Genomic DNA, 20,758 nt, shown 5'->3' with positions numbered 1-20,758 from the left:
CCCTTTAACCCAGTGAGTGTGTCCTCTTTTGTCCTCTTGTTTTTCTGTGAACTCAATGGGAAGTCAACAAAACAGAGAGCAAATGCTAACCAAGGACACGCAGAGGAGGAAAAAGGTTCAACATCCTGTCAAAAAATCATTTCAAATCTGTAAAATTTGAAGATTTTAGAACAAATAACATTTTATTTTGGCTTAATGTAAAAATATATCTGAAGTATGTATAGTAAAAAAACGGTTTTTTTGACACATAGTTCATATTTTTTGTATGAGAAGCTTGTTCATGCTTAAAGTTGGAAAATCAGTTGGATTATTAGCAATATAATTGAGTAATTAGAATAATAATTGTTATTATTAGCTGCAACATCATTACTACTACTACTACTACTGCTAATAATAATAATAATCATTCATGAGTAATCACAAGCAATACAGCTATTTGACATTTAAACTACACATTTATGCTTAATATGGTCATGTAATGCAACCCTTGAATCTATTATGATATAATATAATATATAAAGAAAGAGAAGGGAATAGAATAGAATAGAAACAGCAATTATTCTATGAAATTCTAGTGTAACAGCAGCATCAGGTATAAAGGTTCACATAAAAAAGTTCATAAAGTGTTTAAAACAAGATCAGCGAGAAGAATAATAGTAATAATAAAAATATCCGGTACAAGGCTAAAAATACTGTGCAATTATTATAAATAACAATGTATAATATCCAAGGGATATATATAAATATATATAAGTTTGAACACACTTTTGAAAAAAAAATAACACAACAACATAGTATTTAGGTATTGAGTTGCTTTAAAGAATTTTAATTCCCATCTTTTAACCTAAATAACTAAATAAAACTCCTTAGTTTCTGTTTTAAATGTTTTTGTTTGTGTGCCCTCGCCCCCTTTACAAAAGTTTCTGGAAGCGCCCCAGGTGCCTCTCCGCTCTGCTGGAGGGGAAAAACTCCAGCGTCTCAGACGGTGCTAGACAGACAGACAGGAGGACCGACAGACGAGAGACACCCCCGCATAGTTTCCGTCAGCCGGGTGACGTCTCCGCCTCTCAGCCCGTGTGCAGTGTGACGTTACGGGGCTGTAGTGGAGCCTCTATCTGCATCTTGTTGACGGTCCGCCAGGCTTTTCCAGTACTGAGAAGACCCCGGAGTGGAGAGGACGACGCGAACGTCGTTCAGGCAAGTGATCGCTTCTACGAATAATAATAATAATTATGATAATAATAATGATAATAGAAGAACATTGAGTTTTTAAAACAGGTCGGTTAAAGCGGGGGTTGTTGAAGCGGAATACGGTTTGTGATTAACGGTTGGTTTTGCTCCGTTCAGCCGCTGCGAACGGAGAGGGTGAAGCTAATCTCCTTAGCCTCCAGTATCGCTCCCTATCAGGGGGGAGGTGAACCCGCTGGAATATTAGCGCTGGGTTATCCTGCTTATCGGTCACTATGCCGGGGTAGCTCGTCCTAGTAAGCGCCCCGGTGTGTGTCGGTCGAAGCGGACACCGTGGTGTGCGTCAGTCAGCTGGTGTGTGGACGGAGCCCGGTGGGTCAGCTTAATTTAGCCTGTCCGAGCTCCATTTAACTGAGAATAACCTGGAAATTTACTCCTTCCCAATCAATTTTCATTTCTGCTTATTTCTCTTAAAATAAGCCAACAGGCAATTTATTCGAGGATCTTGTTCTTCTTTTTAAATCTTTTGTAAGAACGAGTTCACAGCTCCAAATGTGGAATATTCTTAGTCTTATTTCCGACCGCAGCGGCCGTCCGGTAAACGCCGCGGTCGGAAACCCAACCGTGCCCTCAGCAGATCGGCGTGTGCCAGACCAGACTGTAGCGTAGACAGTGAATGTCATTATCAGCACTGTCTGCATACCAGAGCCGAGCCAGAGGAGAGCAGCTACAGACTGAGGAGGAGGGGGAGAGCAGGGGCATTACGCGGTGTCCTTGCAGCAAAAATGATACTAGAAGTGGAGGGAGTGATATAAAGGAGATCAAGTTTACGGATTTTTGCGAGGCTTCTCAAACGGATGCACATGCTGTTGGAGTGAAGCTCTGCGGGCGATGCGCTTTCTGGCGTAAATTAATGGATCATAATGAACCAAGACTGAAGTTAGCATCCGATTCGCCTCTTGAATAAAGGACTATTTCGCCGCATTAAACGAATCTGGTCAAGCTTGAACTTGAAAGGGGCGATTTTGATAGGCGTCATGTTTAAATTTTGATCCCCGTAGACAGGTCAAACTTAGAAATTATTATGAAAATGCAGGCAGTTATCAAGAGCCAATATCCTGGATGGTTTAGATGTCACTTTGCTTCAAATTAATGGTTTATAACCAGAGGACACCGGCGCCTAAGAACTGGAGCTGCGCACCCTTGCTTTATTCAACTAACAACAAAAAAACAACAATCCAGAATTAGCTTCTATCACTCTTAATTTGTTGTTTTACTTTTAGTCAACACCTTAGGTGTTGCCGGTTTTGAAAACGATAACACCCAGACAGCTCATACCTTGGATAGAATAGACTAATGAGATATTCTGTAAAATACAGTGTGTGATTTCCAAAACTTCTATTTTACTTGTTAAAGTGAAAATATCTGCAATTTGAAGTCATTTTTTGCTTCTTTAATGTTCATGACAGGGATAAACCTGAAAATAGTACCTAGATAGGTAAAATAGACAGAAATGATAAAGATAGGACAAAATTATGCTGTCTAATAAATAATAAAATACAGTTTTTGGTTTGCAAAACCTTTATTTTGTTTGGAAAAATATCTAACTTTGTGTTTGTTTCGCTAACCTACTGTAAATACGGGCCGCAGTATGAAAACTGCAATAGCTAGATATTTCAAATCTGGACAGAAATACTCTCAATCATCATATTGTTATTTGTTAAATCTCTGTTCTATTTGTAAAATATCAAAAAGCTGATTTTTTTTTTAGAACACTTTTTACTTCTTCTTTGCCTGGACAAAACTGACCAAATTGAAAAGCTAGGCGACGAAGAAGAAAACAAGCTTTAAAATGGTGCTTTTCCAGTTTGGGTTTCATCAGGTTAATTTAACGCATTGTAATCGTCCTTCAGTCAAGTACCTACTTGAAAACTTTAGATCGGGCGCCAACTTCAACTTCGTCATCACAAGAGTCCTGAGAAGGTGGCTCCTTGTAGCCCACAAATATTTCAGATTAAACCGCCCACACTCATCAACCTGCTTAGACTTGGAGAGGAAAATAAAAAAATAGAGGTATTTCCGTTTTCCAGAACGATGCAAACTCATTACCCGTGGGAAAATGATTAGTGGATAATTAAGTCGTAGTGACTTGTTTTCCGCCCTGTTGCTGCACTATCTATCATTTCTGCATTTCAAATTGTGAACACCAGATTGTAATTATTTACCTTCATATAGCCGGACTTTTGACTCTTAAGAAAACTACCAGCCTTGGTTAGTTGTACCGCTTTTTTTCACTGGTTTGGAAAGGACACTTTTCATTTGAAAAGTTATTTTTCACAAAAAAAAGGCAGGGAGGTAGGGGATTTTGCACTGTCGAGTCTTGGTAAACTGGTTTGTTAAAATTCTCACTTTGCGCTTGAGAATTTGGTTTGAAACCCTTTGATTTGACTGCCTGATGTAAATTTTCTGCTGTGTTTGTGTGAAGTGGGTTAATGGCCATTTGGTTCAGTGGACCATGCTGGAAGCCTCTGACCTGTGCCGTCCAAAGCAGAGGCAGCATAAAACATTACACTCTTTGTGAACCTTTACTGCTCTGAAACAATTTTCAATTATCTTTTATATCAGGAACAGGGTGTATAGTGCTTTTGCATAAGTAAGAACTTCCTAAAATGTATATATATTGACATCTACAAACTTAAGACTTTTATGTTAGAAAAGAAAGTAGTACCACCATGAGGTGAATATGTGGTTTTCAAATACTTTTACAAATTAAAGTTTGAAGAGTGCAAATTCATGTCTCTAAATATTCAGCCAGAGCTGCAATGGAGTGGATTAGATCAAAGTATAGCTGTGTCGTAAAACGGTCCAGTCTAAGATTTGCAAAGTAATGACTGAGAGGGATTCGATGTAAATACCTACAACACTTTTAACATAATTTTTTACAACCCTTTGTTAGTGTATCACATTAAATCCCTAATAAACTCCAATGAGGTTTGTGTAAAGGATGTAAAGACGCTACAACGTATAGAGTCGTCTTTTCTAAACTACCTTCTTTGTTTATTTGTGTTTAGACACCGGATCAGAACCTCGAGACCTTCCGGAACCAACATGCATGTGTGCAGCTACCAGAAGACTTTCTTTTAGTGAAGACTTGAGGGGGTAAAACGGAAACCAGGAAAACAAGGAACAGACGACAGAAGAAAAAGCGATAATTCCCATACTTGGACATGGCCAGCTCCCAGACCAGTTTGAAAACCCCTTTTAAAGACTTGACCTCGTTTAAGGGCAACATGAAGAGGCTCTACAGGGAGCGAATGGAGGATGCGCCCATCAAAAAACGAGTGATGGCAGAGATCAATCTGAAGAGGCGCGGCTTGGACTCCCTCCCGAAACTTCCCAAGGTGAAGAAGGAGCTGATGGAAGATCTGGCCCATGAGGCTGAGATGGACACCGAGGCCTGCAGCGAACTGCACATTGTGGGCTCTGTGAAAGCCCTGGACCTGAGTCCTGGTCTCAAACACACGCTGGCCCAGTTCACCCTCAGCAGCCAGAGCTCCCTTGGTGGCCCAGCCGCGTTCTCGGCCCGAACGGGCCACGAGAGTTCCCCCGCAGGGCTGCCGCCTCTACCTTCCCCACCTGTTCTGGGCGGAGGCCCTCTTCTGGTTCCCTGCGACAGCTCCACCGAACTCACCCACTCTCTGCTGGAAGGAGAGTCCATCTCCTGCTTCGTGGTCGGCGGCGAGAAGCGGCTCTGCCTGCCTCAGGTGCTGAACTCTGTGCTGCGGGACTTCTCGCTCCAGCAGATCAACACCGTGTGCGATGAGCTTTATGTCTACTGCTCTCGCTGCGACGCCGAGCAGCTGCACATCCTCAAAGTGCTGGGCATCCTGCCATTCAACGCTCCGTCTTGTGGCCTCATAACGCTGACTGACGCGCAGCGGCTGTGCAACGCCCTGCTGCGTCCCGGTGCCACCCTCCCCACCGACCCCAGCGGTAAACTGTTATCCCAAGGCCTGCTGAAAGAGAGTGAGGCCAGCTTCCAGGTGGAGCACCAGTGTCTGGGCAAGTGTCAGGGCCTCTTTGTGCCCCAGTTCTACACCCAACCTGAGGCCCCCTGCATCCAGTGCGTTGAGTGCCAGCTGCTCTTTTCGCCACAGAAGTTTGTCATGCATTCACACAAGTCACCTGATAAGAGGACCTGCCACTGGGGCTTTGATTCGGCCAAGTGGCCCTGCTACCTGCAGCTAGCCAGGAAGTACCAGGGGACTCCAGAGGAGCCCAGACTCAAGCAGCTGCTGGACGAGGTCAAAGAGAAGTTCCACTATCAGCTCAAGAGCTCCCTTGACAAAGTAAGTCAGCATTGTTTGTGTTGTGTTAACTCTTCCTGTTATCTACTAAAAATCTTGCTCTGTCCTCTCACTCTGTCACAGCCTGAATGAGGCCAACTTGTCATTGAATAGTTTCCACATCAGTGCGCCTCATTGATTCTTGAAATAGCTAGCTTCCAGTCTTCTTCCATCAGTTGCACCTTCCATATTGAAGGGTGTGGTTGTTACTGCAACCTGGTTAGATGCGATCGGATTGCTGGTTAGAGTTTCTGACCAATTGTTCAAGGTGAAAATTGTTCTGATGGCTCTGGTGCTGATGGCAATTGTTCAGATTGCTCTGATGGCTAATCTGATAATAAAAAAATAATATTTTTTTTGTGTTGGGAAGCATTTGTCTGTTTTTTCTGCAGTGTGTCCTGTATGCAGTCCCTACAGGAAGTTGTGACGTTGCAATCATGACTATTAAAGCAAATTCACTCATCTGAAAGTTTTGCTCTGACTTGCATTTTCACCATTCATCTTCTGCACATCTGACAAATCACCTTAACATTTTCAGTATTTCCTTCTTTTCTGACCAATCACTGCAACTCCACTGAATTTCGACCAATGCCCAAAAGCCACCCTTCTAATTTCATTTCCTGTTTCACAACATCTCTTGAAAGCTGAACCTGGAAGATAAAAGCATGTGTGTAACATTTACCTTTTTTTCTTCGGTTGTTTTGTTTCAAAAACCATTTTGAGATGTTCTGTAGAATTTATTGATTCTTCTTCTGCACTTTGGCAATTCCTTAGGACATAATTGTAATTTTATCAAAGGTGCCATTTCAAGAATGTACTTGAAAATGTGATTTGTACTTTAAATATGTTAAAATCCTTTCTTTTTGGGAGATTATGTGCCGCAATTTCAACTTTTAGGCCGCAACAATCCCCCCCAAAAAACATGGCTATCTCCTGGAGGGACTGTATAAATGGCTGATTTATTAGGCTGAAGCAGACCGCCTTATGGTCAGTGTTTTCTTAAACCAGTGTTGACCCAGAGTGTGTCTGAGTCCCGGGACAGGTGGTGACATCTGCTTCACCAGGTCTGATCAGACCTAAGTTAGTCCAGCTGGCTACAGCTGAGGAGGAAGTGCATCATTTGTCCCCTCAGGGGTCACCTGCAGGTCAGTGGGAATGGCGCTCAACAAAAGGTTCGGCGTAGGAGGTTCAGGGACGCCTGAATAGAAATGCTGCTCCAGTTTGCCTTCAGTAAATTGAAGCCTCTTTTTTCATACGTGCCTTTGCAGTTAAAAATGAACATCGTGCTCCCTAAACAAGCTTATTTTGAATTTTTTTTTCTCCCAATCTAGATTTTTTTGTCGGGAGTAAGTGTTTCTTAGAAAAAGGAAAATATCTGTCCGCAAAAGCTACTTTTTCAGAGTCCCTTCACCTGGAGGCTAACCTGAAATTGAAATTGCTTCATTGAATTTCTTCAGCTCATCTCTGAGGCTCTGAATTGCTGGATAGTTTTTCTTATTCTCTTTCTTCTTGCTGTGGTGGGGGGGGGAAAACACGTCAATATATGATCAAAGCCACAAGGCCAGCAAGTCTATAAAAAAGTCAACAGTCGCTGAGGGAAAAGCTGTAGATTTTCTCCCCCTGCCATGAAGTGGTTTATGTCTCCTGACCTGCCTTTGACCACAATGAGAGCCCCCCCATTCCCTCTGCTTCACTCTTGTATTGTTTCTGGATGTTTTTGTCTGTTCGCTGCGGTTTGTTCATGCTTTGATGCACAAATGGAGATAATTTTGCCCCTTACAGTCAAAGCAAAACCAACAACCCTCACTAACACGGTTTATTTGTCACCTCTCCTAACAAAGCGGCTGCTTATGTGCGCAGAGATGGACTCCAAAACAAACACACAAATGTTTGTGTTTTTGGGAAACAGACAAATGATTTCCCTCTTCCGTGTCTGGTTGAGTTGGAGCGTGTGGATGCGGCGGAAACGCCGTCTGCTGTCTCGTCTCGCATCCTAACCGCGTTCCTGTTCCGCCCCTTTCCCATCTCTCCGACTCTGAGGTTTCTTCTCAGAGGTTGGAGAAAAAAAAGATGTTTTATTACCACAACAGAAATGGACTCAGTGAACAACAATGCACCCGGGCGACAAAAGCACCAAAGCATCTGTAGTATCATGTTGGATTATAAGTCCTAACATCTCGGTGTGCTTTTTTTAACGTGTCAGACGCTGTCGCTCCGTGTACGTGTTTGTGTGTGCGTGTGTGTGTAAAGAGTAGATAATTGGAGACCAGTGTGACACATTTTTCGTCTCCGTGTCTCACACTTTGTCAGGCTCTCTGGAGCCTGCGTCTCACCACAGTTCGAGGTGCTGTCTCTTCTCCGAGGTGATTTCCACACTCTTTCTCTTTAACGTCAGTTCTAGTGACGAGGTTTTACCCCACACTGTCCTTTTCAAACTATAGTTTCATTAGAAACCTCCAGAATCACTTATAGACTTTCCTGGTTCCTCTGCTTCTGTTGGGAAAATCCAACTTTCAATTTAAGTACATTTATTAATTTATCAAAATTGTATGCGGGATAATGCTAGGTACCGTAACAATCTCTTTAAAAAAATTGTAAATAAAGCAATTTTTAATGCACAACAACTTTTTTTAGATGACCAGTTTTAGAGGCTCTTATTGGTAATTTTGACATTCTGTATCCCTTCCATTATAAATAGGACATCAAACAGACGCCCCACTAGGCTGGATGAGGAGCCATGTTTATTTTTCCCTCACACACAATGAGGAGCACGGTAAATGAGGTAAAGAGTGGCATCACCATAAACAATACTAGATACCTTGTTTAGGAGTGAAGCCATAAAAAAGCTGTTTCTATCCTACCACCACAAACGTAACTCTGTGTGGTTTGCTAAAGACTACTGGGATTTTAAATTAGCGTGCTTTGGTCAGATGAGATTATGGCTGAAGCGATTAATTGGATTAAATGGATTAATTGTGATGAATCAGTTATTGAAATAATCGTCATCTAATCTCATAATAGATTAATTAACGGGAGTATACAGGCTAAAAGAATGATGTTTGCTGGAAGAATAACATATTCAGAGCAGGAGTTGAACCCTGAACTTCTTAGGTGGCAGTTTTAGCTTCCTCTAGTTCAAATCTCCTATTAAGCAACTTTTGCTATCCAATGATTACTCAAAAAATAGTCAACAGATTAGTCCTACACTGTAGAAAAAGCTGAGCTTTTCATATGCTGCTGATAGAAGTATTTTTTTAACTGGAGATGCATCCAGCTTGTGCTACGAGAATTCTATGTTATTGCCTTTTAGGCAAGAAAATATTTATTTTATTAATAAATGAGTTGAATCATTTGCATTATTACATTTTTAATGTGTTTTTGATGCTATATATGTGACAATTTTTGTGTGATTAATCGTACGATTAATTACTGAATTGATAAAATAATTGATTACTTAAATCAAATATTAGTTGCAGCAATGTTTATTTTTTCTCATCTTTACCGGAGATGCCAGTCAATGTATCCGTATTTCAGGGAAGTACGAAGTGACAAGGGTGCATGTTCCTGGAGAGATCCTGGCATGGAAGTCCTTCAGGAAGCAGGTGATTTTCGACATTAAAGGATGATGACACTCAACCCGCCTCTGCCCCTCCCCTCCTCCTCTTGAGAGCGGATGTATGAGTGTATAAAAGGTCAATAGTTAGAGAACACAGTGACCCAGCAGCGTCCCGCTTCACTCAGTCACAATACGGCGCTTCCCCTCCCATGGCAGCATGATCTGCGCCTGCACATGTGCGTAAATGAGAGGAAACGAGGAAGACATGTCGCTCAACCCCGAACATCCTCCAGACTCTTGGTGTCCAGCCGCCTCCATTCCACTGGCTGCGTGACTCATTTTTTCCACATCCCAGTGGATGTGAACAGAAGGCCAGCCATGCATGCATCCCTGCGTTCTGGTTCATGCCTCGAACATGAACCCCCTTTTCCCATGAGCCCTTATTGACACACGGCGTCAATGTACACATTTACTAGCGAGACGAGCTGAGACGCACACGAGAGCAGATTTTATTATTTTTTCTTCTCTCTTCAGTGGCTAGAAAGTCCCATATCCTGTTGGGAGTGTTTGGTTTAAGTAGGTGCATTTAGAAACTCCAGGACCTGCGCTCTGTAAACGGCGCCTTGTGCCTGGAGGCCCGGCTGGCCTGTCTGCAGATCCCTGCTGTGTAAATAAAATTTGCTTGACGGACGCCACAAAAAGACAGCAACAGCAAGCCGAAGCCTTATTAAACAGATTATTTTGGTACTCCACAAACAATGGGCTCATTTTGCCCACATGAGCCTGTGAAAGTGACTTAGACTCTACAGTCAGACATCAGGTGGCGTCATATTTTTTTTTTTCCTCTTTCCTTTATCTGGTTTCCAAAGAAGACAGGAAGTAACCGAGCAAATTCAGACTTGAGGTTTGCTTTTTTTTTTCCACCTTGCTGCATCGGTTTTAGGTTAGCAACGGGTAAAAACCACAACAAACATTGTGTTTCACTTTTTTTTTATCTTAAAGTCCTTGCATTCAGTTTCATAGCTGATACGTGAGGCGTATCTTTAAGGCGTCTGCGAGCGCAACCCCTGACATGTGTTGCTTATTTGCCCCGGCCTTGTTTTGCAGCGTCTAGCTGGCCCAGAGTCAGAGGAGTCAGACGGAGGGAACAGCCTTCCCTCTGTCTGTCTCCCCCAGCCGGGCTGACACAGAGGCTGCGGCACAGACGGCAGACAGCTGCATCTCTCTCTGGCTTCCTCTGTTTGCGATTTGGAAACCAGTGACTTCATTACCACAGAGCAGCGCAGCTGTAGTCTCTGGCTGGCTCCTGGGCAGTCTGCTGTGTCTGCCTCTCTGTCATGCTCGTATCTAATTGGATTTTTGCAAACATGCTAATTAGGTGAGGGTCGCATTGAGCTTCTCACTGTATGATAACCTTGACTAGAAATATCACAGTATTTACAAAAAAATTAAAAAATAAAATCAAGTTAGTTTGACTTGCAGCGTGAAAACCAGGGCTGTTCTCTAAAAAGCATAATAATTATCTTTTTATTGTAGCATAATAATCAAGATATTTGAGTTTGGTTTCAATAGTCAGGTTATGTGTTTGATTACCCAGCCTGGTGTTAGCAGCTTAACACAAGCCACTAATGGCTTACCACCTTTAGCTCAGAGTGACAGGTTGGCACATGTTATCACCAGTTGGAGCTAAACAGGCTTCAAATTTGCTTGTTATGGTCATCCATTGATTTCTGATTGAAAGGACTTTGAATCATTAAAACCTGTGAGGTTTACCTTTTTACAATTATCAAAACCTCAGCTTTTTAAAAACACAAAAGTGTCTTGACAGCCATAAACATGATGGTAACCATTCATTAACCATTGCTGTTGCTGCTTTTCCTTTCCCTTTAATCACAATTTTTCTTTGAGTTCATACTTTCAAAAGTTTTATCATCCAACATTCAATTTGCAATCCTTCGCTCATCTTCTTCCTCCCTGGTGCACATCGTATCTCTGAATGCCCCCCAGGCCCCAGTCGGCTAACAGTAACAAAGTAAGTGGTCAAATGACCTGATAAGTTGATCATTACATAAGCAATAAGACCACTTGTGTGCGTCTGCGAGGCGGATGGGCGGAAAGGCCAGCGGTTATTGATCAGATCTGCAGGCTTGATGAATGTGACGAGATGCAGATGACACAAAACAGAGAAGGAAGAAGAGAGGAAGAGTGAAACGAGAAAAATTGGAGAGAATGTAGGAAGAAGGGAGGGAAAGAGTTGGGGAGGTTAAGTCACCGCAGGCCAGTTTAAATGTTATTCAGTCACAAACAACTCCTCACTGGCCTCGTCCTCATCTATTCAGTTCTTACTGGGGGAGTTGGGGCCCAGCCCTCCTCTCCCCTCCAGTTGAAAATTAACCTCTGCAGGACTTGAGCTGAATCTCCAATCTGTCCAGTAGCAACCCTCCTGGGTGACCAATCACATGCACGCCGCCTAACAACCAGCACACAGACCCCCATTTTGGTGGTTCTCCTACTAAACACAGAGCTGCTGGTGTTGAACAGAGAAATCCATAATCTGAACCGACTGTAGTTTACTAGGTAGGAGTGCTGATGGTTGTTGTGTGTGACCATACTGCCTGTTGCAAAGGACTGAGCGGGGCCCCTCGAGGTGGGAGGAGCCGAGCTGAGGGGCCCTCCGCTGTGTCACCAGCAGGTCAGTGGCAGTATTACAGAGCTGTAAGCGTACTGCAGCTCGGTGGAGGAATGCCAAAGTCATTACTTCTGAGTCTTTGTCTTAAATAGATAAAAATTTTCTGGAGTTTTAGGTTTCACATGCTCAGGGCCTCAGAACAGTTCAGGTCTTTACATGGTTTAGTTCAGGAGCAGCTCACAGTCTCTACATTATGGTAAAATATGGAGCATTGCTACACTGTTTGATCATTTCATACCTCGGCCCGGTCACTGGAACCAGATAGTTTTATTCTTGATCACCTAGTTGATAGACAGAATAATCCAATTGTTTTCTGACCAAATAGTAAGATGAGTACTATTTTTATATTCTTTAGAAAATACTAATAAAAAACTGCCACATTTATTATTTAGATGCACAGATTGTCCTGGCTGAAACTACTTTCCAAGATTTTTATTTTTTTTTAATTGATGTCAGAGCTTTTTCTCTAGGGGAATATACCACACATAATCGAAGGAAAACGTACTGGAGGTTTGATGATAGATGTTGTATTTTTGTATGCAGCAGAAAATGCACGAATTGCAAGAGAATCCTCAATTATGCATCAAAGTGCATGCTTTTTGTTGGATTAGTTCTTAGTTTTGATGCATTTACTGAAGGGTGAAAGAGAAGCTGAATGTTCTAATTCAGGGGTGCCCAAAGTTGGTCCTGGAGGGCCGGCATCCTGCATGTTTTAGTTCTCTCCCTGGTTTTAATGCACCTGGATCAAATGATGGCTCATTAGAAGGCCTAAGAAGGACATTGACATGCTGAAAAGCTTTTTACTACCACCAGGGAGAAAATTAAAATGTGCATGATGCCGACCCTCGAGGACCGACTTTGGGTACCCCTGTTCTAATTCTTATTTCTGGCTGATTTGTTAAATCCTCCTCACTTAAATATACGTATCAAAGTCAGAATATGAATAAACAAATGAAGCAGATAACATTATTGTAAAAGCAGTTAGTTCATGTAATGCATCTTTGTTTTAAACGTTTTTCGGTGTGGTGTATTTACTGAAGATTACACCGTCAGAATCTCATACCAGCCCACACTCACACTGAAGTGGGTTTACTTTTGAGCAGCAGAGATGGCTCTGTCTGTACTCAGGAGTCTCTACCAGGTCCGCCAACAGTCACACAGACTAAACAAACCTGCCAAGCCCCTCCCAGTCGTCCTTCAGGCTTTAAAAGTGGCCCAGACTGACGGCTTGTTTGCATGTTTGCCTCGCCCAGTCCCGTCTCTCCCCTCCTCCTCTCAGGGCACCAGGCCAGTTTGCTACTTCTAAGGAAGACCAGCCTGATAACGAGAGAAATCAGCAGCAGTTCCATGTAATGAGCTACGAGTCCAAACAAGACTGATTGGTGGAGAAGAGATGCATCCGAGTGGCTCGCCTCGGTTGTTTTCCATGAGACCAGAGTGATGAGTCTCCGTATTAATTAATCGACGTGTTGATGAGAAGATTAGCCGTCCGCTGTCTGGTCTCCATGGGAGACAGCCGTAGGAGCAGGTTGGTGTCCAGGCAGCGTGGGGAAATGTGCGTTTGCATTTGAAAGGCTCCTCCCCCTGGGAAGGGTGATTAATGAAGACATAAACTGAGAAAACCAGAGACGAAGCTATCCACAGGAGAACCAACATATGCAGCTCACTCCAACTCCCTGTCGCTTATTTACCCCAAGCCCTCCATCTCCCAGACAAGCAGATAAACAGGATATCAAAGGCGTGTCATAAGTCCCGCTGGGCCGCCGTGCTGCACATCCACAACACATTAAGCCCAGTCACCACATGGATCAATTATGCATGTTGCAAACACGGGGAAACCAGGGGAAAAAAGAAGGGCCGCTCTATTAAAACGAATCCCGATCCTTCCACTTTGCTGCTAATTTATCACCCCGTGCGGTAATGCCTGGCCATCTCAACATGGAAGTAATTCTGCTCGCAATGTTTGAGATTAGCCGGCCGCAGTCTTCCAGTCCGACGGCCACACATGTTTTAATAACCCACAGTGGCAGCCGAGTTAAGTGTTTCCATGATCTGTTGTTTGTTTCTCCCTCAAGTCTAGACGGCAAATGAAAACAGAAAGCCCAGCACAGCTCCGACCTGCTAAACTCGGTCTGCTTGGCCCCCGTTAGGCTCACCTTTGCTCCACTAACTGAATCTTAAAACACCTCCCAACTGTTTTCTTCCCGTTCCACCGTCGGCAGTCTCTTTACCCCCATAAATCCTGATCTCACAAGGGGCTCTGAGGGATTTTGCTCGAGGCGAAACTGTAAAGTTAGCAACCAGGAAGCAGAAAAAAGCAAGGGACATTTTCCACTTCGGTCTGTTCCTCTATTACTTTCAGTCCCTCCATTGCCAAATGGTGATGTTTATCTCACTGTTAATCCCACCTGCATCGACATTGCTCAGGGGAATCATCCATCTCACTGATATTTCTTCAGGATATACACTGTTTTCTTTTGCCTCATTTCCCTCTGGAGATTGTAGCAGCTCAAGTAGTTGCTGTAAATAGAGGCTTGGATCTGCTTCTCCCTCTAGATCAACTCTATAACTAAAAAGTTTCTGACCTCAATATGCAGCTATGAGCTGTGAATGGTAACAGCTTGTTTGAAACTAGTAGTGGTGGTTCTGCAGTACTAGTGGTGACTATGTGTCAAAAAATGTCATCGCAATGACAGTCAGTCTTATAAAGAGCAGTAGGGCTGAAACAGTTAATCAGATTAATCATGACAAATCGATTATTGAAATAATCAACTAATCTTTTAAATTGATTAATCGTTACCTGAAGCGTACAGACTCACAAAAAGGACATTTCTGTCCAATTAGTAATTCAGTAATCCAAAAAATGATAAACAGAATAGCCCTACACTTCACTGATCAGTCAAGCAGAAAAGGCTGAGCTTTTCACATGAAAATACTTAAGTGGTTAAATGTGGTTAATCATCAGACTAATCAAAAGAATAAAATAATTCAGTGCATTCATTGTTTGTTGCCTGTTTCTTCGCTGCAGCCTTTCTGCTGGAGAGACTTGACTCTGAATAGGGTCTTATTACCCTTGACTTTATCCTTCGCAGAACGCAGTTTGCCTTGTGTGTGTTTTTTTTTGTTTTTTTTTACAATCTGGCTACAGTTTAACAAGTTCCTGTGACATGTGCACATTGTATTGCCAGACATCTGATTCGTCATCGCTATCAAAATGAACTGGCTGAGAAACATCCTGATCCCTGATGAGGCCATCCATGCTGTATTTCTTCGTAAGACTGACTCATGTTGAAGGGGATCTAGCAGTCTAACGATGCAGATTTTTTGGCAGGGTTGCCTTTTTTTTCTTCCTTTTTTATTTGTCAGCTGCTCTGGCAGACAGCCATCCCCGCCTCGTTTTCTGTTCAGCAAGGCTATGCACCTTATGGGAGACGGAACGTCCTTGTCGTTACCGTGTCGTTGGAACGCCACGATGACCCGCCAGTCGTCACTGTCTCGCAGGAACCCTTCAGAAGTTGCAGACCGCATCTCTTCCTAAAGGCAGTCAAGGGGTCAGACAAACAAATATAGAATAAAATTCAGGCACCAGAAGACACTTCCTCCCCCCACATTTCCCACCGCCGTCCTGCAGCATGAGTCACGGCGCTCCATCCGTGCTGCGGTCTGCTCTCCACTCATCAGCGTCATGGTGGAGCCAGGACGAAGATTTATTATGGCGCAGGTCTCTCACTCAGTCCGTTTGATCTTCGCCCAGGTGCGTTCACTTAGTGCTCTGACTCAGGCTGTAACCAGGTTTTTCCAGAGGCGAACGGGCTTCTCCTGCTCTCTGTTGTGCCTTCCAGACCGCTAATGGAGGATCGACTCGACTGAGGGTGTTTCATTTTTTGATTAGATTGAGATTTCCTCTGAAGGAAAAAAGAGACATTTTCAGAAATATTAACGTTTCTTGGAAAAAAAAAAAAGCTCATGTGTGAATCTGAAGGAAAGACTGTTTAGCCCCAGAGAGGTGTAGGCCAGAGCCAAGCTGTCCATTCAAGTAGCAGCAGTGGAGGCTTCAAACAAGCGGCTACATGTAATATGAATGAGACCTGAGCTCCCTGCAGAAAAGCCACCGCACCCAGAGCCAGTTTGAATTCAACAGCCTCTCTTTCCATGTGGCTCTCATAGATTTGACCCTCCGGGGCATTTTAGCCAGGTGAAAACTTCTCTTTGTAACACTGTGGCTGTGTCTTAGGGCTGGATCTCCTGAAGCTCCAGTTTTCCAACCTTCCCTCCTCCGACCTCATTGCTGGTTTTGACAGCTCGGACGTTAATGCAGCTTTCCACTCTTCAACAGAACGAAACCAAACTGAGGATTGATTGATTGATTGATTGCTAGTAAAGAAGCACCTAAAATCTCAGTCTATTTACAGATTTATCTAAGACTGTCATGCTAACATATAAACAAAAATATTATCTTGAGACCATTTTCACGTAATGCAAAGGTAATGGCATATTAATGCAAGTACACCTTCTCAAAGACCAATAAACTTTAATTTCTAATAAACATTTAACACTAGAACTGGAAGACATTTTAAATATCCAAAATAAATAAACCAAACATTCAAATCAACAAATAAAACAGAAATAAACAAGATTGTCCTTTGAGTTGAGACAAATGCACCAGACCATCATTCAATCTTTGGTAAAAAGAGAGATACAAGATAAACAAACTATCATGCAAATGGAAATTATCAAGCTTGTTTTAATTTATCATGTGATTAATTGATTTATTGCTACAGACAGAGATGCACCGACTAGAATCTTGTTGCCAGCTTCTAGTTTTTGATTTGCCAATATAGATGTTCAGCCAGTTCGGTACTGTAACAAAGGTTTTTATCCACAAACTTGACAACTGAAGCTGTTTTTACCATCTTATATTAGCAGTTAGCTTAGCTAAACCAAAACATTGATGAGATTTCTGAAAAGCTGCAAACATTTCCAAATCCATGATGTTTTGTTACAGACAGAGGTTAAAAGCACTGTCTATAACAATAGTGTATTGTATAGACTCCTGTTCTCCCAACCCAGAAATGGAATTAGACCAGAGGATACTTAGTAACCCTGAACAGGATGATCTAACTTACATACTTTAGATCAACATTAGATTCTTTTTCTTCTTTTGCTCTTTCCTTTGGTTTGTTATTTTGTTTGTGTTTCCTTTTAAATTATGTAAAGCACATTGTATTGCCTTGTTGCTCAAAATGTGCTATATAAATAAAATTACCTTTGCCTTTTACCTTTATTGAGCTTCCCTGTAAACTCCTCTGAGTCTTGCTCTCTCTTGCTCTCCCGCAGCCTGAACAAACTGCAATGTATTTTGGCATGTTCTAGCGAATAGCTTCTTACATTTTCCTTTCACTTCATTTTAAATAGATCATTGACACTTTGAATATTCTTCCTTCAGTAAGAGCTTCCACCCTGAAGACCTCTGTTAGTGCGACCTGGATACTCTTGGCATTTGTTCACTGATTGGAAAACCATTAGATGTTTGATTTTCCAACCAGTCAGTCACCAATTGGAGGAGATGAAGCTGAAAATTGTTGGATTTTGATCAGTGTCTGATTTCTCTGCACTGATTAAGCATTAATTAGTCCTAATTAGACGTGCACATAGCAATTTAAGACACATTTAACAGCCGAGCAACTCTTTATTGCTGTGTAACTTTAGTTTTGCCTTGAAAACGGGTCGGGCTGCGTCTCCATTTTGTGTTTTTCTCTTTCTGTAGTGATAGCAGTGCATTGCTGCCCTGCTGACAGCCTCTCTCAGCTTTCAGTCTGCTTAGCAACGCTCGTCCTCTCCACAGCTCTCTCACTCGCCTCTTGTCTCCAAGCGCTCTGAGTTGTTTCATCCGTTTCGAATAGTAAGCCAAGCTCCCTTGTGCAGAAAACCAGGCGACCGATTCAAACACAATTCGTTAAACCGGTAGCCTGCCTTCTGACGAGCAAAAACTACAAGCAATTGTGGAGAATTTCTTCCTTTTTGGTTTGTAAAGAGCTTGCAGTTCTCTCACAGACGCAGAAGCTGTGTGAACGGTGTCCCAGTTAGAGCTCAGATGATGAGTACAGTCATCGGCAGACAAGACAAGGGCCCACTGGCCTCATTCTGAGTCGATGTGTCCTCCTGGGAGCATGAAGTGTGTCTGCTCGTGTCTGTATTTGTTTGCTTGCAGTAAACTGCGTCATCCTCCCACATCACTGTTTGATGGAGCCATTGTTTAATAGGATGTCTGTTTACTCGTGTGTGTGCACGCCTCGCTGTCTCTGTCTCCGAACCCGGCTTCCTAACGCAGGTGAACCCTGATGGCTTTGGTAATTAATGATTTCTGCACAGGGGCACCAAGGAGGGGAACATGGCGCTCGCACATTTCTGCACAAGAGCAGTGCAGTCTAAGACTATCCTCTATGCTGCACGGTTGATATTTCTTTAATGGCTCAGATACAGTCATGTTCAATAAATTAGAATTTGCGCTCAAATGAGGCGTGTTTGAAAATAACAACCTTTAGGCAGGTATTAAACATACTTTTCTGTATTTAGTGTGTTTTTTATGTAATATTTTAATTTTGAATGTCATATTTTCAATTCCCAGAGGAGGAAAATAATCATAATTAACAGAATTAAAGGTTTTAAAATTTTCACCTGTGGAATTAAGCAATATAATGTGTTTTACATAGTGATAAAGTTTCTGAAAAAAATGGGTTTTTCAATAATATGAGTACAGTTGTAACCCAGCTGATTTAATGCTAGTGCTTAATTATATCATCCTCTATTCCCTCCATGGTTTCTGTCAATCCTTGTAAACATATATATATATATATATATATATATATATATATATATATATATATGTGAAAAAAAGCATTTCTATACCACAACTTTGTCAATGTTCTTGAAATAAAACTTTAGAAATTCCTCTGAGATTATATAATATCTTTTATTTTAAGGTTCATCAGCAGGTGCTAATAATACTGGAGGGTGAATAAAAAGGCCTGAATAGAGAAACTACACTAATTATTTCTAATAATGCAAATAAAATATTTCAGTTATCGAAACTAACTTTGGACATCATTTCACAACTGTGAATCATTCTTCCTTTCTTTCTGAGGTTATAAGTGTATTATGAGGAAATATGTGCTGTCTGCATAGGACTATTAGTCACAGTTCTACAGACACATGATGAGAAGTGTGACATAATTCAGTTGTACTTTTTGCTTATGAAGCAATGTCTGAAGGGGATGTACATCGCCCACATTATCTGGCGCACCGTTTCATCACTGTTCAGAACACAGAGACACCGAATGGGACGATACTGATAATTATTTATGCGTCACGTTTTGCTGAATTCTCTATTCTTTAAAGCACTGTCAAACTGTTTTAACAAAATCTTGACTTTGTAATTAATTTTGCCTGAGTATAGAAGGTTTAGCTTCTTTTTTGGATCTGGATCTGGATCTCATTTCTCTAAATTCCTCAAGTTAGCCAATTTTCCGTTCTGATCTGTAACTAAACTAAACTAAGAACTCACACAATAAACTATTGTTTTCAAACTTACACTGGGTCATGAGCCCGGATGCCAAAAAACATTATGTTTCCCCTTAAATTGGAAGCAAAGTTCAATCCCTTGTTTGTGAAGGATGCACAATGTGAGGTCTGTCTGATGTACAACTATTTTTAGGGTAAAATGTTTGCTCTCAAATGTCTGTAAAGTTTCATAAAATATTTGGCAGGTCATATACTGAAAATGTAGAACCTTATTTCCTGTTAAATAAATGCATCAAAATCAATACTTGCCACCAAGTTTAGTTTTCAAAAATGTCATGTACTTTAATTTGCTTGTTTTGAGTTTTTAAAACAATTGGATAAAGATTAGGGATGTATGTTTCTGGAAACATTAAAACTATAAAAAAAGGTGCTCAAAAACAACAACAAACAAACAAAAACTCTGCTTGTGTTTCTAAATCGAACTTGTGTAAGCCATGTCACAGCTCCAGGCTGATTGGGCGAACTATTAGCAGGTAGATTGATCATTTTCCAGCACAGACTTCCATGATTGTACCCCGCCGCTTTTAGCCATCAAACCCTGATTGTGCAAATTGTAAAATGGCCGACTGGAACTCTGGCCCTGCAGGAAGGAGGAAAGGAAAGTAAAAGAGGGGAGGGAGAAAAACCACATGTTTGACCGTCTAGACGGAGGAGCCATGTAAAACCCGTCCTCACTGCCTGGAGCCAAAGCAAGTTGGGAATGTACCTGTCCTCATCTGCCCTCTTTGGGAATGTGTGTGAGAGGAAAGCTTGTTCATGACTAACCCAGCTGATGTTTATCAGTGTGTTTGTCTGACTCTGATCTTTCACTTTACGTGTAGAAATAAAAGGTGGAACAGATGTGTGTGTCTGAGTGAAAGGACACAGACAGACCGTTTGTTTCCTGGTTTGTCTTGGCTTTCTGCCTCGTTTTTGTTTTTTTGTGATATTAATTTTTTTACTTCCAGTTTTTGTCATGGCCTGTCAGAAAACTCCTTTTGTTTCTGCGCCTCTTATCTGTTTTTGCAAATCTAAATCAAAAGGAAAACACGTTGAGCAATCCGGTCCCTTGCACGTACATCAAACAGAGACCACCATCGATGAATGACCTGCTTTATACATTCTTACAGGAATGAGTCAAGATCTGAAGTCTGCTCGTATAATTGTGCAGTACAAAAAAAAATCGGCAAATGGCAACAAAAAAAAAGAAGAAAAAAAAGGAGAGTATATTGGTTTAATTGCCCCACTTTACTGCCCGCTTCCCCTGTGGCTTTTTATTGATTTGGCTGCTGAAACAAAATGTGGCTCCCAGTCTGTGGATAAATGGCTTATTGGATTAAGACCATCGTATTAAGGTCTCCGATGTCCTCCTCGTGCGATTTGCCAGGTGGGACCCCTCCGGAGCAAACCACGCCCAGA

General features: G+C 42.0%; 1 protein-coding gene across 1 annotated transcript in view; it reads left to right on the top strand.

The window, feature by feature from the left end:
- The first annotated feature begins 991 nt into the window (after nucleotides 1–991).
- The window catches only part of skila (SKI-like proto-oncogene a), a 36,294-nt gene continuing 16,527 nt past the window's right edge, over nucleotides 992–20,758 (top strand). Inside the window, exons 1-2 of the mRNA XM_044135441.1 lie at nucleotides 992–1,197; nucleotides 4,260–5,537. Of these exons, the coding sequence (XP_043991376.1) occupies nucleotides 4,416–5,537 (1,122 nt within the window). The 5' untranslated portion in view covers nucleotides 992–1,197; nucleotides 4,260–4,415. The remainder of the gene's footprint in view (nucleotides 1,198–4,259; nucleotides 5,538–20,758) is intronic.

This window comes from Gambusia affinis, linkage group LG12 (assembly GCF_019740435.1).
Source record: "Gambusia affinis linkage group LG12, SWU_Gaff_1.0, whole genome shotgun sequence".
In the NCBI taxonomy this organism is placed as follows: Eukaryota; Metazoa; Chordata; class Actinopteri; order Cyprinodontiformes; family Poeciliidae; genus Gambusia; species Gambusia affinis.
The sequence above is the reverse complement of the archived record's forward strand: the minus strand, read 5'-3'. Positions and strand labels throughout refer to the sequence as shown.